At 43.8% G+C, this 15,109-nt stretch overlaps 1 protein-coding gene across 4 annotated transcripts in view; it reads right to left on the bottom strand.

Annotated features, from left to right (window-relative positions):
• LOC311298386 (E3 SUMO-protein ligase RanBP2-like) overlaps window positions 1-15,109 on the bottom strand; it is a 58,707-nt gene that overhangs the window by 22,559 nt on the left and 21,039 nt on the right. For all 4 annotated transcript variants that reach the window (XM_084421238.1, XM_084421241.1, XM_084421240.1 and 1 more), the window contains exons 8-18: window positions 11,289-11,589; window positions 6,239-6,420; window positions 5,600-5,781; window positions 5,394-5,517; window positions 4,562-4,723; window positions 4,357-4,494; window positions 2,569-2,700; window positions 2,182-2,364; window positions 2,012-2,095; window positions 613-751; window positions 51-145 (exon numbers count right to left, since the gene is read on the bottom strand). In XM_084421238.1, coding sequence (XP_084277364.1) covers window positions 51-145; window positions 613-751; window positions 2,012-2,095; window positions 2,182-2,364; window positions 2,569-2,700; window positions 4,357-4,494; window positions 4,562-4,723; window positions 5,394-5,517; window positions 5,600-5,781; window positions 6,239-6,420; window positions 11,289-11,589 — 1,722 coding nt within the window. The remainder of the gene's footprint in view (window positions 1-50; window positions 146-612; window positions 752-2,011; window positions 2,096-2,181; window positions 2,365-2,568; window positions 2,701-4,356; window positions 4,495-4,561; window positions 4,724-5,393; window positions 5,518-5,599; window positions 5,782-6,238; window positions 6,421-11,288; window positions 11,590-15,109) is intronic.

Here is a 15,109-nt window from a genome sequence, read left to right as displayed (position 1 = left end):
TAAAAAAAAAGATGAAATATATTGCATTTACATGAAAATCACTCCACTACCTTTGTTGGTGTAGCATTTGCAGCAGGGCTTAGAAGATACTGTGAATTACATGCTGGAGACTTGTTGTAGTACGCAGAGGGACCTGTAGTGGCAACTGAGGAAAAAAAAGGAATGGGTTTTAATTATGTGTTAAATATTGTATACGCAATTTTTTTGGTGATGCCCCCATTTAGAAGCAAAAAAACACACATTTGCGGTACACTCATAAATGAATGAAAAATTGTTTACATTATTAAATCTGACACTTACGAATAAACCAAAAAAGAACCCAACAATATAATTTTTTGGGGTTGAAAAACTGCTGTGCATTTTTTTCCCAGCTTTATATTTTTCTTTTATTCTGATAAATCCCTCTTATTTGGTTGAATAAGCACATTGGAAAAAACTGCACAAACCTCATTGGTTCGCATGTCTATTGCTGTGAGATTGTTGATATATTTTAATGTTGAAATTGAACAAGATTTGATATGTGCTGGGGGGGCACACATTGAGAATCACTGGTATACACACAAAATTTCAAAGACGGCAGATTTGGGGAATAAAGCAACTCATTGAACTGACCAGTAAGAGGAGCACCATGGAATGCCTGCGCTCCAGGAAATCCTTCCTGAAGTCCTTCTGCAGGATAACTATCTCTGTACGTCCTATATGAGGATGCTGTCGCTTCAGGGGAATTAAGGCGCATGTCATAAACATCATTCTGTGTGAGACGGAAAACAAAACATGATATTACAAACCCTAAAATCTGAAACTTGTCTGTACCAATTTCACAAAGAGCTCCTGACCAGTTTCACATGGTTGAATATTAACCCACTAGAAAAATCATACCGCTTTGTCAAAAACTAACTTCTAAAACAACACTTTTAACATAATAGCTTTTATAAGTTATTTTTTTTTATTTTTTTTAAGTATTTATTAGATAGGACAGTGTAGATGAAACAGTAAACAATGGGGAGGACAGAGAAGGGAACAGGGTTATCACTGTAAAGCTACTTTGAAGCAATATGTATTGTATAAAGTGCTATATAAATAAAGGTGACTTGACTTTAGTGCCCTGCAGATACACAGAACACAAGGTGGCGCTAACATACAGAAAACTGCATTCAAGACCTGTACTGCACATTTGAGAAGACAACGAAAATTAATGGTCAAGTCAGCTTTATTTCTATAGCGCTTTCCGACAATATACAGTTATTAGTGGAAGGGTTACACATATAGAAATGACTGATCAATAGCATACCACAACTGATGTGTGGCCAAACATGCTGAAAGGGTCATGAAAGCCTGAAACACATTTCTGTAACATTATTGAAAATTTTATCACACACCATTTGATGCCACAGAAGATGACACAATGTGTAAAACCGGAATAGTGACTGGCACGAAGAGCAGCGGCGTATGCAAACGTCATTCATGAGAGGTACTGCAGTCATGAGATCGCCCGGTTCAACAACACGTGTGGAGCGGCGCACCATGTCTTCTCCAAATGAAACTCACTGATGCAAATAATGGCAGTGATATAGAGGTATGTTTGTAAGTGATGAAAGGATGGATTATTCAATAGAAGACATGACGATAAACACCAAAAAACATTCCATAGTAAAGTAACTATACCTTTTAAGGCTTTAAATCGTGCTGTCAAATGTACTGGTATATTTGTTAGTATAAGTGTTCACAAGGTGAATAAGAGATTGAGTGCAGTTAGCTTTGATTATAACAGCTCTTGTTCAGAGTGAATGTTTGCACGCTCAAACTGCATTACCCAGTCTCCACGCACTCCTGCTCTATGAATACCTTATGCTCAAGGGTTTATTGCTGTCTGGAGTTGTATAGAAAAAATTAAAATGTCAATAGGCTTTCTTGACAAAACCTCAAAATAATGTTCACAGTATTGAAGGTAAAGCAAAAGCAAACACTAACACAGACTGATTTTGCTACAAGCGGTGGATGTGTGACTGACCTTTAAGGACTTGACCTGCTGGCACAGCATCTGCAAGAGGGACTTTTGGTCCTCGGCCCAGTGTGGAGTCGTTTTGGGCGAGAACTGGAGAAGGAAACAACAGTCAGGAACCGTAACGCCATGTAAACAGCAAGCAAAGCTTCTGCAGAAGCACCAGTGCCATGACATACCATGGATCTTTTAGAAGGAGACGTGGCACTTTTGGATGGAGACGGAGTGGAGAACTTGGAGAACGTGGGCTGACCGGGGCTGGACGTCAGCGGATAGTCCACCTGATCTTCATCCCGCTCGTGTGAAAGCTGCTGGTTGACCTCGTTCAGCAAATCCATCACATCCTCCATAGATACAGGCAACTTAAAACACGAAGAGACAGGATTAAAGGACTAGTTCATTCAAAACTCAAGCTTTCCAGCAATCCTGAAGACCTTGATTAACTTCTTCAGGTGTGTTTGTTTAATGCTAGAGCTGAACTCAGCAGGACAGTGGCCCTCCAGCATCAGATCTGAGGAACCCTGGAGTAAAGTGAGCAGCACGAACATCAGAGGTGTTTAACATACCTTGTCCATGTCCTCTGGACTGGCCTGATAAATCTTTGTCAGGTATTTCCTGAACTGCAGGAGGAAGTTGGTGAACCTGCCCTGCATCTCCTCCATCCCGTTTCCCGCCTCCTCCGACAGCCTCTGATAGATCTGACAACACACATCCACAAACTCATCAGGAGAGCGTCATTCACAGACCGATGTTGATCACTTCACTTCTGAATAGGGTTGGGTATCGTTTCATTTTTAGCGATTCCGATTCTGCTTATCGAATCCGGTTCTTATCGATTCTTGTTTCCGATTCCAATATTTTTTGGAGGGAGAAAAAAGGGCAAATACTTGAAGAATAAATATTTCTACCTTTTATTCTTGCCAATTTTAAGCAATAACCAATAAAATGGCTAAAGTGAAAGGAGTCTCTTCATAAAGGTGTTGATTACATTATTACTTAATTTTATTGCAAAAATAAAAAAAGGTGAATCATTCATTCATTAAAGGAGAACTCGGTAACTCTAGCGAACTCTACTCACTTCTTCGCTGATTTTCCCTTTTGTTGTCGCATGTTTTCCCCACGAGCTCCCCCTACAGCTGTGGGGCGTATATTTCACAACACGGTCGTAAAAAACTCACTTGCGGCGCCTCCTCCCCCTCTCTACCGCTGCTCATGAGCGTTTGTTTTGATCGGAGCAAGCCAACTGTATCGTGTGGAGCTAGGTCTACCGAGGTGGGTAATCTGGTAATACATCATACATGCGTGTGTGTTTATGTCGAATTGCCGTAAAGCAATTCGTGTTTCGCGCTCGTTCTCGTTCTCGTTCTCGCTTCTCACGAGACTTCCGATTTCTGTCTTACCGGGACGGTAGTCCCCAAGTTGCAAGGTTGGTTTTCCGCCTGGGAACGCTGGGGGGAGCGGGGAAAGTCACCAATATCACCAGAACAGGTTGTTTAACCATCCAAATGATTTCTAGACAGTTTTATTACGTTAAAAAAGTTACCAAGTTCTCCTTTAAACAAATATTTATGAGACACTGAATTAATTAGTGTTTGAATTAATTATTCAAACTAGTTGTTTTTTTTAAATAGACTATTAGACTGTTAATGTTAGCCTATTCTGAGTAGTTGTCTGATGTATGTAATCGTGATCACAAAACAAAAATGATTTTAAGCCACATAAGACCGTTCACATATCGAGTCTAAAAATGCATGGAAAAGCACGGCCGCGCCGCTTTCTCCTTCTTTCCACAAGCGCTTGCGCTCCCGTGGCATCTGTCGTTGCTATGCAACCATGAACTGCGCTCTCCATGATGACGACGAGGAAGTATCAGCAAAGGATTAATTGATTTATAGCCCTTGCATTAGCTTTACTAGGCTACTAGATATATTTATGGAGATGAGAAATAAAAACCCACCCTGTTCAGCTATGATCAGCTGTTCGGCCAAGCTTTTGATTTTACAGAAAGGTCGGTTGTTTTTTGTCACATGACCTGCACACCGCTTGCGGCATTCTGAAAAGTTGAGATGTTTTCATCTCGCCGAGGCATAGGCGCACCTGCAAAAACGAGCGCCCACGGCCCACGTCGCTTCTATTATGAACGTGCTTGCCGCGCGCCTACAATTGAAATAATAACGAATTTGCAACTGTCCCAAAGTCAGGAATCGATAAGAGGAATCATAATGCGTGCGTCTTATTGAATACCCGGTTTTTGGAAATTTGTTACCGGTTCTAAAATGGAACCGGTTCTCAATACCCAACCCTACTTCTGAAGCTGAGCCAGTGTGACTGTCATCCAGAGAAAGCACTGTTACCTTAGCAAGATGCCAGTTAGACGAGATGCTGTTGAGCTTTTCCAGCTTTGCGATGGCCTCGTCGGTGTTGCCCTCGATGTCAAACAGTGTGGCAGAGCTTATGGCGGCCTCTTCCTCATATACTCGCACTTGAGAAGGCTGAAGACAAAGAGACCATTAGAGACAAAACCACCATATGAAACAGAAGCAGGAAGAGAGTACATACCTGTATGTCTCTACTTTGAAAGTGCATGAACATCGGCACTAGAGGTTCAGGAATGCTGTGTTTGTTTCGGATTTTCTCAAGCAAGGGAAGCACAACTTTCCAGTAGTGCACACTGCGGCCTGCATAGTGCTTCTGGTCATGGGAAGAGTTCACCCGTTCCCCCTGTCAAACACACACATCGCCATCAGGACACACCTGCTCAGTCTGTACTAGTAACACACATACTATCATACATACATGCATACTATCACACACTGACGAAGTCATCAACACTACGAACAAAGCATGAGAATCATGTGCTGATCAAATACATGAAAATGCTAATTCATCTAGCTCTGCTCATTCCCTCGACCGACTGCATGAGCTGCTTCCTGATGCTTACAGATGTACTATCTGAGAAACAATGTGCGCTTTATTACTGAGACACAGCATAATAACTGGCCTAATCAGAGGCATATTTACACATGCATGACATCAGGTAAGAACAGAGTGGGTTATGAAGTGCTCAGAGTATGAAAGTGAACTCACTTTCCTGTCACATCTTTACCTTAATGATGGTGACACTATTGACTTCTGCAGAGATGCTTTTTTCAGAGTGAATACGTGCATATTTTAAAATAAAATAGTTTCTGCAAATTGTTTCAATGGATTATCTTACAATAAATTATTTAGCCGTTTTGTTACTTTTTCTATATTCCCTTTAATCCTTTTAAATCCATTATTTCCTAAATGAAAACAATCGTTATCCCCCTAAAAACACTCATCAGAGCGGAGCATCCCATAATTCCTGGCTCAGAACGAGCATCATGAGCATGGTTGTGAGCAGACGTACCACGTCAGTGAGATGCTGAGCCCAGTGGATGAGCAGCGCCGGCTGAAGGCCGTGTTTCTCTCCGGCACGCAGCGTGCCGAGACCGCGCTGAACCAGCATCCGCAGTTTAGCCAACGTCCCCGGCCTGTCACACACACACCAGAAAACACTCAGTCAGTCTCAGAGCCGTGCGTCAGGCCTTCACTCAGAGCAGAGCAGTCACTCACAGCGCTCTCTTGTGGATCAGGCGGTAGACGGCGTCCCACCACTCGCGCTGCTTGGCGGAGGACAGGAGCCTGATGATGTGCAGAGGCAAACACCGGGGCTGATGCGGCGAGGAGCACAAGCCCATCCGTGCCGTCTCCTGCAGCTGCGTCTGACTGCTGAACACAACGCCACACAAGAACACCTGCAACACATCACATATACAGAGCTGAGGTGCTTCATCAGGTCCGCTGAGATCCTTCCACTTCCAGTCCTTTACGACAGTATGACAGTCAAGACTTCAGTCCCAAACGTGCTGTGCTTATGGACAACAGCCTTAAGAAATACATTTTGATTTATTAAATTCATCAATAGGCCTACGTCAATCTTGTGAAAATGCCATCAGCCAAACTGTAGAGCCAAATAGTATGTTAGGAAGAGCTTTACAGCATTATACAATCACAGGCATTAAATTACTGAAACTAAAACAGCATTTTAGAGAGGCTACATTACCTATAACAGCACCTAAAACAATCATCAGACATGAATGAATACTTGCATTATGCTAAAAAAAAATAAAACAATTTAAGAGATTGTGCATGTGCAAATGTGGGTTAATGTTTCCCCCGTGCCTCATTGAGGATGAGGAGGGGTGGACGCACCTCCAGGTCGAGCAGGCAGATGGACTCGGGTGAGTTGGTGTCTAGTTTGGAGGTCTCGAGTGTGAGGCGAGGGAAGAGCTGCTTGAGCCAGCGCTGCAGGCTAACACTCTGCTCCATCAGCGCCCACTGCAGGCCGAGCCACGCCAGGTGCTGAAGATCGCCCGCGTGCAGCAGCACCGCACCTGTGTGAACACATACACACACACCCCGCCGTCAGCACTAGTGCTGTTATGGATCGCAGTTCTGTACGCATCACGGCCCCACGTTTCGACAGGCATATGACCCGTGGATTATTGCAAAGTTTAACCATCATAGAACAAAAGTTTATCATTTGCGTGTTTTTGTAAATCTTGTCAATTTAAACATTCAAGCACAAGGAGACGCGAAAGAGAACTTAATTCGGCACTCGCGCTGTAATCTGTGCACACACCCGAGAGAGGTGCGTTTCAGACCTCGGCTATCCTCAAACACAGTCGATCTTAACTGAATGTTAAAAGTAGAGAAAGAAATTCAGATGTGTATCATTGTATTGGATCCATGCATTCTGTCTTAAAGGTTTAGTTCACCCAAACATTTCTTCAATTCTGTGATCATTTACTCACCCTCATGTTGTTTCAAACCAATAAAACTTTCGTTCATCCTTGATATCTTCAGCGTAACATGAGAATGAAGCTCAAACATGCTGCATAAAGCTCGAGAATGAACCTCATTGGCTCTTGCTGAAGCTCAAACGTGCTGCGTAACACGAGAATGAACCTCATTGGCTCTTGCTGAAGCTCAAACGTGCTGCGTAACACGAGAATGAACCTCATTGGTTCTTGCCGAAGCTCAAACGTGCTGCGTAATACGAGAATGAACCTCATTGGTTCTTGCCGAAGCTCAAACGTGCTGCGTAACACGAGAATGATCCTCATTGGCTCTTGCAGAAGCTCAAACGTGCTGCGTAACACGAGAATGATCCTCATTGGCTCTTGCTGAAGCTCAAACGTGCTGCGTAACACGAGAATGAACCTCATTGGTTCTTGCTGAAGCTCAAACGTGCTGCGTAACACGAGAATGAACCTCATTGGTTCTTGCCGAAGCTCAAACGTGCTGCGTAACACGAGAATGATCCTCATTGGTTCTTGCCGAAGCTCAAACGTGCTGCGTAACACGAGAATGAACCTCATTGGTTCTTGCCGAAGCTCAAACGTGCTGCGTAACACGAGAATGAACCTCATTGGTTCTTGCCGAAGCTCAAACGTGCTGCGTAACACGAGAATGATCCTCATTGGTTCTTGCCGAAGCTCAAACGTGCTGCGTAACACGAGAATGAACCTCATTGGTTCTTGCCGAAGCTCAAACGTGCTGCGTAATACGAGAATGAACCTCATTGGTTCTTGCTGAAGCTCAAACGTGCTGCGTAATACGAGAATGAACCTCATTGGTTCTTGCCGAAGCTCAAACGTGCTGCGTAACACGAGAATGAACCTCATTGGTTCTTGCTGAAGCTCAAACGTGCTGCGTAATACGAGAATGAACCTCATTGGTTCTTGCCGAAGCTCAAACGTGCTGCGTAACACGAGAATGAACCTCATTGGTTCTTGCTGAAGCTCAAACGTGCTGCGTAATACGAGAATGAACCTCATTGGTTCTTGCCGAAGCTCAAACGTGCTGCGTAACACGAGAATGAACCTCATTGGTTCTTGCCGAAGCTCAAACGTGCTGCGTAACACGAGAATGATCCTCATTGGTTCTTGCCGAAGCTCAAACGTGCTGCGTAACACGAGAATGAACCTCATTGGTTCTTGCCGAAGCTCAAACGTGCTGCGTAATACGAGAATGAACCTCATTGGTTCTTGCTGAAGCTCAAACGTGCTGCGTAATACGAGAATGAACCTCATTGGTTCTTGCCGAAGCTCAAACGTGCTGCGTAACACGAGAATGAACCTCATTGGTTCTTGCTGAAGCTCAAACGTGCTGCGTAATACGAGAATGAACCTCATTGGTTCTTGCCGAAGCTCAAACGTGCTGCGTAACACGAGAATGAACCTCATTGGTTCTTGCTGAAGCTCAAACGTGCTGCGTAATACGAGAATGAACCTCATTGGTTCTTGCCGAAGCTCAAACGTGCTGCGTAATACGAGAATGAACCTCATTGGTTCTTGCTGAAGCTCAAACGTGCTGCGTAATACGAGAATGAACCTCATTGGTTCTTGCCGAAGCTCAAACGTGCTGCGTAACACGAGAATGAACCTCATTGGTTCTTGCTGAAGCTCAAACGTGATGCGTAACACGAGAATGAACCTCATTGGCTCTTGCTGAAGCTCAAACGTGCTGCGTAACACGAGAATGATCCTCATTGGCTCTTGCTGAAGCTCAAACGTGCTGCGTAACACGAGAATGAACCTCATTGGTTCTTGCTGAAGCTCAAACGTGCTGCGTAACACGAGAATGAACCTCATTGGTTCTTGCCGAAGCTCAAACATGCTGCGTAACACGAGAATGAACCTCATTGGTTCTTGCCGAAGCTCAAACGTGCTGCGTAACACGAGAATGATCCTCATTGGCTCTTGCTGAAGCTCAAACGTGCTGCGTAACACGAGAATGAACCTCATTGGTTCTTGCCGAAGCTCAAACGTGCTGCGTAACACGAGAATGAACCTCATTGGTTCTTGCCGAAGCTCAAACATGCTGCGTAACACGAGAATGAACCTCATTGGTTCTTGCCGAAGCTCAAACGTGCTGCGTAATACGAGAATGAACCTCATTGGTTCTTGCTGAAGCTCAAAGGTGCTGCGTAATACGAGAATGAACCTCATTGGTTCTTGCCGAAGCTCAAACGTGCTGCGTAATACGAGAATGAACCTCATTGGTTCTTGCCGAAGCTCAAACGTGCTGCGTAATACGAGAATGAACCTCATTGGTTCTTGCCGAAGCACAAACGTGCTGCGTAACACGAGAATGAACCTCATTGGTTCTTGCCGAAGCTCAAACGTGCTGCGTAACACGAGAATGAACCTCATTGGTTCTTGCCGAAGCTCAAACGTGCTGCGTAACACGAGAATGAACCTCATTGGTTCTTGCCGAAGCTCAAACATGCTGCGTAACACGAGAATGAACCTCATTGGTTCTTGCCGAAGCTCAAACGTGCTGCGTAATACGAGAATGAACCTCATTGGTTCTTGCTGAAGCTCAAAGGTGCTGCGTAACACGAGAATGAACCTCATTGGTTCTTGCCGAAGCTCAAACATGCTGCGTAACACGAGAATGAACCTCATTGGTTCTTGCCGAAGCTCAAACGTGCTGCGTAATACGAGAATGAACCTCATTGGTTCTTGCCGAAGCTCAAACGTGCTGCGTAATACGAGAATGAACCTCATTGGTTCTTGCCGAAGCTCAAACGTGCTGCGTAATACGAGAATGAACCTCATTGGTTCTTGCCGAAGCTCAAACGTGCTGCGTAACACGAGAATGAACCTCATTGGTTCTTGCCGAAGCTCAAACGTGCTGCGTAACACGAGAATGAACCTCATTGGTTCTTGCTGAAGCTCAAACGTGCTGCGTAACACGAGAATGAACCTCATTGGTTCTTGCCGAAGCTCAAACGTGCTGCGTAATACGAGAATGAACCTCATTGGTTCTTGCTGAAGCTCAAAGGTGGTGCGTAATACGAGAATGAACCTCATTGGTTCTTGCCGAAGCTCAAACGTGCTGCGTAATACGAGAATGAACCTCATTGGTTCTTGCCGAAGCTCAAACGTGCTGCGTAATACGAGAATGAACCTCATTGGTTCTTGCCGAAGCACAAACGTGCTGCGTAACACGAGAATGAACCTCATTGGTTCTTGCCGAAGCTCAAACGTGCTGCGTAATACGAGAATGAACCTCATTGGTTCTTGCCGAAGCTCAAACGTGCTGCGTAATACGAGAATGAACCTCATTGGTTCTTGCCGAAGCTCAAACGTGCTGCGTAATACGAGAATGAACCTCATTGGTTCTTGCTGAAGCACAAACGTGCTGCGTAATACGAGAATGAACCTCATTGGTTCTCAAGGAAGCACAAGACATTTCCATGGTGTACATTTCAGTACAAGTTTGATGGGTCGTGGAAGTGGCTTTGTGAACGCTGTGCCTCGACCCGACCGACCCTGAACCGCAAAACCCCAAAAGTAGTCCAGCCTACTTCAATTTTATTTTTTTCTTAAGACCATGTAGGCGTGCTTTTTGAAAACTTAATAGGTAAGCGGATAAATAATGGGTTTGTGGGACTGGGGGGGTGGGGGTGGGGGGGTCAGTCCAGTCATCGGGGTCGATGGGCCATTCTGTTCCTATAGTAGGGAAGGGGGCAAATAGTGGGTTAGTGGGACAGGGCCCAAACCCCAAGTGTCCCCCATGTGCCCAGTAGAGAAAGACGGACAAATAGTAGTTTGTAGGAACTAGAGGCCTTCAGTTAAGAGCCCCATCCCTTTACAAATAGTGCTGTTTTGTGAGCAACTACCACATTTTATACGCAAAAATTATAGGAAGTGGACATGGAAAGGCCCGCGTATGGAAGGGTGTGATCAACAGGTGAGTGTTGGACACCCCATAGGTGTCCAAAACCCCCCTATTCAGGGGACAGCAAATTGGGGGGCACGGAGGGTGGGGTAAGCAGAATCATCCCAATCCTCTTTTAGATAACAGGTCAACGGGATCCAAATTCACCCTACGATCCATTCGGGGGACTATGTGTCCAATGGTAATTTATTTGTCCACAAACCCATTAAATGTGCTTCAAGAAGCACTTGTTCATTCTCGTTTTCGCAAGGAAGCTCAAACGTGCTGCTTAACATGAGAATGAACCTCATTTGGAATGACATAAGTGTGAGTAAAGGATGACAATTAAAATGTTTGGGTGAACTAACCCTTTAAAGTGACACTGTGTCAATGTTAATCAAACAACAATGTTTATCTCCCCCCTTTTTTTGCTGATTTGAAAAATTATCCCATCTGTGACAAAAAAAAGGTGAGTTTTGTGATTGGTTGCAGCACTACACCGGACCGAATATACAGTTGGTCTGACACTCACCACTGTCCCACTTGGCCAGATCGTCGGTGCTGGGCGTGTGCACGCTGACCATGTGTATCTCGTCGTTGTAGATGAAGGAGAGCTGGTCGTGTGCCTGTGAGCCGAAGAGCTTGTCGAACAGAAGACTCGGCCCGTTCCGGTTCCCGAACGCCTCCACCACCTCCTTCAGCAGCTGCTCCACGTCCCGGCTTAGGTTCAACAGCATGTGACCCGCCTGACTCTGGCGGTCCGAGGCCAGCAGCTCCAAAGGCTCATTGGACGCCTGTTCACTTTTCAAACTCTTGGCTTTGGGTCTTGGAGCCTGAGGAAAACATGGATATAACACTGAACAGTGGCCTTTCTAAGTTAATTTTTCAAGCTGACTAACAAGTTTTTGGACAATTAATGGCTTTTCTGAGGTAAATATAACATTACATGACATCTTTCTCAAGCTGTTTTATTGACTGATTGATGGATTACATGAGACATGATTGATAGATGAGACATGATTGATTGAAAGGTGGATGACAAATCCCTGTTCAGCATCGCAGGTGCAACAATCCCGACCATCACTGAGAAGCCTGTCAAGAGCTTAGGCAAGGGGTTTGACAACACCCTGAGGGACTCCGCATCAATCCAGTCAACCTGCACTGAGCTGGACAGATGGCTCAAGTCAGTGGACTGGTCTGGATTGCCAGGGAAATTTAAAGCTTGGCTAAACCAGCATGGCATTCTTCCCAGGATCCTGTGGCTATTACTCGTCTATGAAATGCCAATCTCGACTGTGGAAACCTTAGAGAGGAAGGTCAGCAGCCACCTCAGAAGATGGCTGGGGCTTCCGAAAAATCTAAGCAGCATCGCACTCTTCGGGAACCGCAACGAACTGCAACTGCCGCTCAAGTCCTTGGAAGAGGAGTTCAAGGTAACGAGAGATAGGGAAGTGTTGCTATACAGAGACTCTACTCTACAGAGACAAACTCTTTTTAAATGAGTTTGCAGATTTTCTGGGGGGTATAGTAACAAAGTTTGAAAAGATTTTGTTATTAGGTGATTTTAATATTCATATTTGTTGCCCTACAAAGTCATGCTCCAGCGATTCCTGTAACCTTACTGACTCACTCAATCTTATGCAGTGGGTGCAGGGATCCACGCACATCAAAGGTCACACTCTGGATCTGGTTCTGACTCATGGCTTTTTATTTCAGACACTGAAATTTGTGAAAATGGCTTTTCTGATCACAAATCTGTTTTATTTAATGCCATCTTTCCTGGTCGATCTGATATTACTGCTCCACCAGTCCGATGGACTCGTCACTTCGTAGCGAATGCTGCTGAGGAGTTCGCTTCATCTTATGCAGCAGCTCATCTCCCTGGCTTAACGGATTCACCGCCCAGAATGAAAAATGCTGATGAGTACCTTTGCTTTTTTAACAATATCTGTCTGAACATCTTGAATTCCATTGCTCCTATGAAGGCCAAGCGGCCGAGAAAAAAAACATCAACCATGGTTAAATGACTCGATTCGCTCACTTAGAAAAACTTGAAGGAGGTATGAACACAAATGGCATAAGGATAGGTTGCAGGTTTCCTATGAACTTATGAGGGAATCTCTATCAGTATTTCAGAAAGCGGTCAAGGTTGCAAACACTAAATATTTGTCAGAGATTATAAATAACAATTAAAGCTGCAAGCAGCGATGAAAGGGCCCTCGCACCCGTGCCATCAACACTTGGTGGCTTTAGGAAGACAGAGCATGGTTGGGAAATGTACATTTAAGGAGGTATATATAGTAAGAGTATGTCAAAGTCAGTTACAAAATGTTTTGTATAATGGTGATAATAGCATGCTTCATGGCTCAGCTAAGTGTTGCTAGCATGTTTAGTATGTTTCTAGCATGCTCAGTACACAATAATTATGTGGTTAGTAATGCATTACTGTGTTAACCATGTCAGTTTCTGTTGCCAGTAGGTGGCGTTATGACTATAACTGAATATGAGCATGGATGTGTGTTCAGGACAGAACTCTTATCAAACGTGTCAAGTTTGGTGCAAATTGGACATTGCCTTCTTGAGTAACAACAAAGTCATGTTTCATTGAATTAGCATTCTTTAGCACTTAGCTAAGCATTGTTAGCATGTTTTAACATGTTTCTAGCATGTTTAGAACTCAATGGCATTTTTAACATGTTGCTAGAACGGCATCAACGTGTTAAACATGTCACTTCCTGTTGCCAGTAGGTGGCGCTATTACTATAACTGAACATTCTCATGTAGATGTGTTCAGGCCATGACTCTTATCAAAAGTGTGAAGTTTGGGGCAGATTGGACATTCCATGCCTGAGTTACAGCAAATTCCTATTTAATTGCAATAATAGCATGCTTTAGCACTTAGCTAAGAGTCTGCTAGCATGTTTTAACATGTTTCTAGTATGTTGTTAACATGTTTAACACTTGCTGGCACTTTTTTATATGTTATTAGGAGTCCATAACAGTGTTAAACATGTCACTTCCTGTTGCCAGCAGGTGGCGCTATGACTGTAACTGAATATAAGCATGGTCATGTGTTCAGGACAGAACGCTTATCAAAAGTGTGAAGTTTGGGGCAGATTGGACATTCCATGCCTGAGTTACAGCAAATTCATATTTAATTGCAGTAATATCATTCTTTAGCACTTAGCTAAGTGTTTGCTAGTATGTTTTAGCATGTCTCTAGTATGTTGGTAGGATGTTTAGCACCTACTGGCATTTTTTTATATGTTATTAGGAGTCAAGAACAGTGTAAACGTCACTTCCTGTTGCCAGCAGGTGGCACTATGACTATAACTAAATATGAGCATGGACATGTGTTCAAGAGATAACTCTTATCTAACGTGTGAAGTTTGGGGTAGATTGTACATTGCCTTCTTGAGTAACAACAAAGTCCTGTTTCATTGAATTAGCATGCTTTAGCACTTAGCTAAGTATTGCTAGCATGTTTTAATATGTTTCTAGCATGTTTAGAACTCAATGGCATTTTTAACATGTTGCTAGAACGGCATCAACGTGTTAAACATGTCACTTCCTGTTGCCAGTAGGTGGCGCTATTACTATAACTGAATTTGAGCATAGACATGTGTTCAGGCCATGATTCTTAACAAACGTGTGAAGTTTGGGGCAGATTGGACATTCCATGCCTGAGTTACAGCAAATTCCTATTTAATTGCAGTAATAGCATGCTTTAGCACTTAGCTAAGTGTTTGCTAGCATGTTTCTAGTATGTTGCTAACCTGTTTAGCACTTGCTGGCTCTTTTTTATATGTTATTAGGAGACCACAACAGTGTTAAACATGTCACTTCCTGTTGACAGCAGGTGGCGCTATTACTATAACTGAATATTCTCATGTAGATGTGTTCAGGCCATGACTCTTATCAAACGTGTGAAGTTTGGGGCAGATTGGACATTCCATGCCTGAGTTACAGCAAATTCCTATTTATTTGCAATAATAGCATGCTTTAGCACTTAGCTAAGAGTTTGCTAGCATGTTTTAACATGCTTCTAGTATGTTGTTAGCATGTTTAGCACTTGCTGGCACTTTTTTATATGTTATTAGGAGTCCATAACAGTGTTAAACATGTCACTTCCTGTTGCCAGCAGGTGGCGCTATGACTGTAACTGAATATGAGCATGGCCATGTGTTCAGGACAGAACGCTTATCAAAAGTGTGAAGTTTGGGGCAGATTGGACATTCCATGCCTGAGTTACAGCAACTTCCTGTTTCATGGCGAAACATCGAAATTTGTCAGGCCGCCGAGGACCCGCCCTTCGACGAAAACTCAAGATCTTCGCAATTTAACGTCGCAAAG

This window comes from Rutilus rutilus (assembly GCF_951802725.1).
Source record: "Rutilus rutilus genome assembly, chromosome: 10".
NCBI lineage: Eukaryota > Metazoa > Chordata > Actinopteri > Cypriniformes > Leuciscidae > Rutilus > Rutilus rutilus.
Note: the sequence above shows the minus strand (reverse complement) of the source record. Positions and strands in the feature narration are given on the sequence as shown.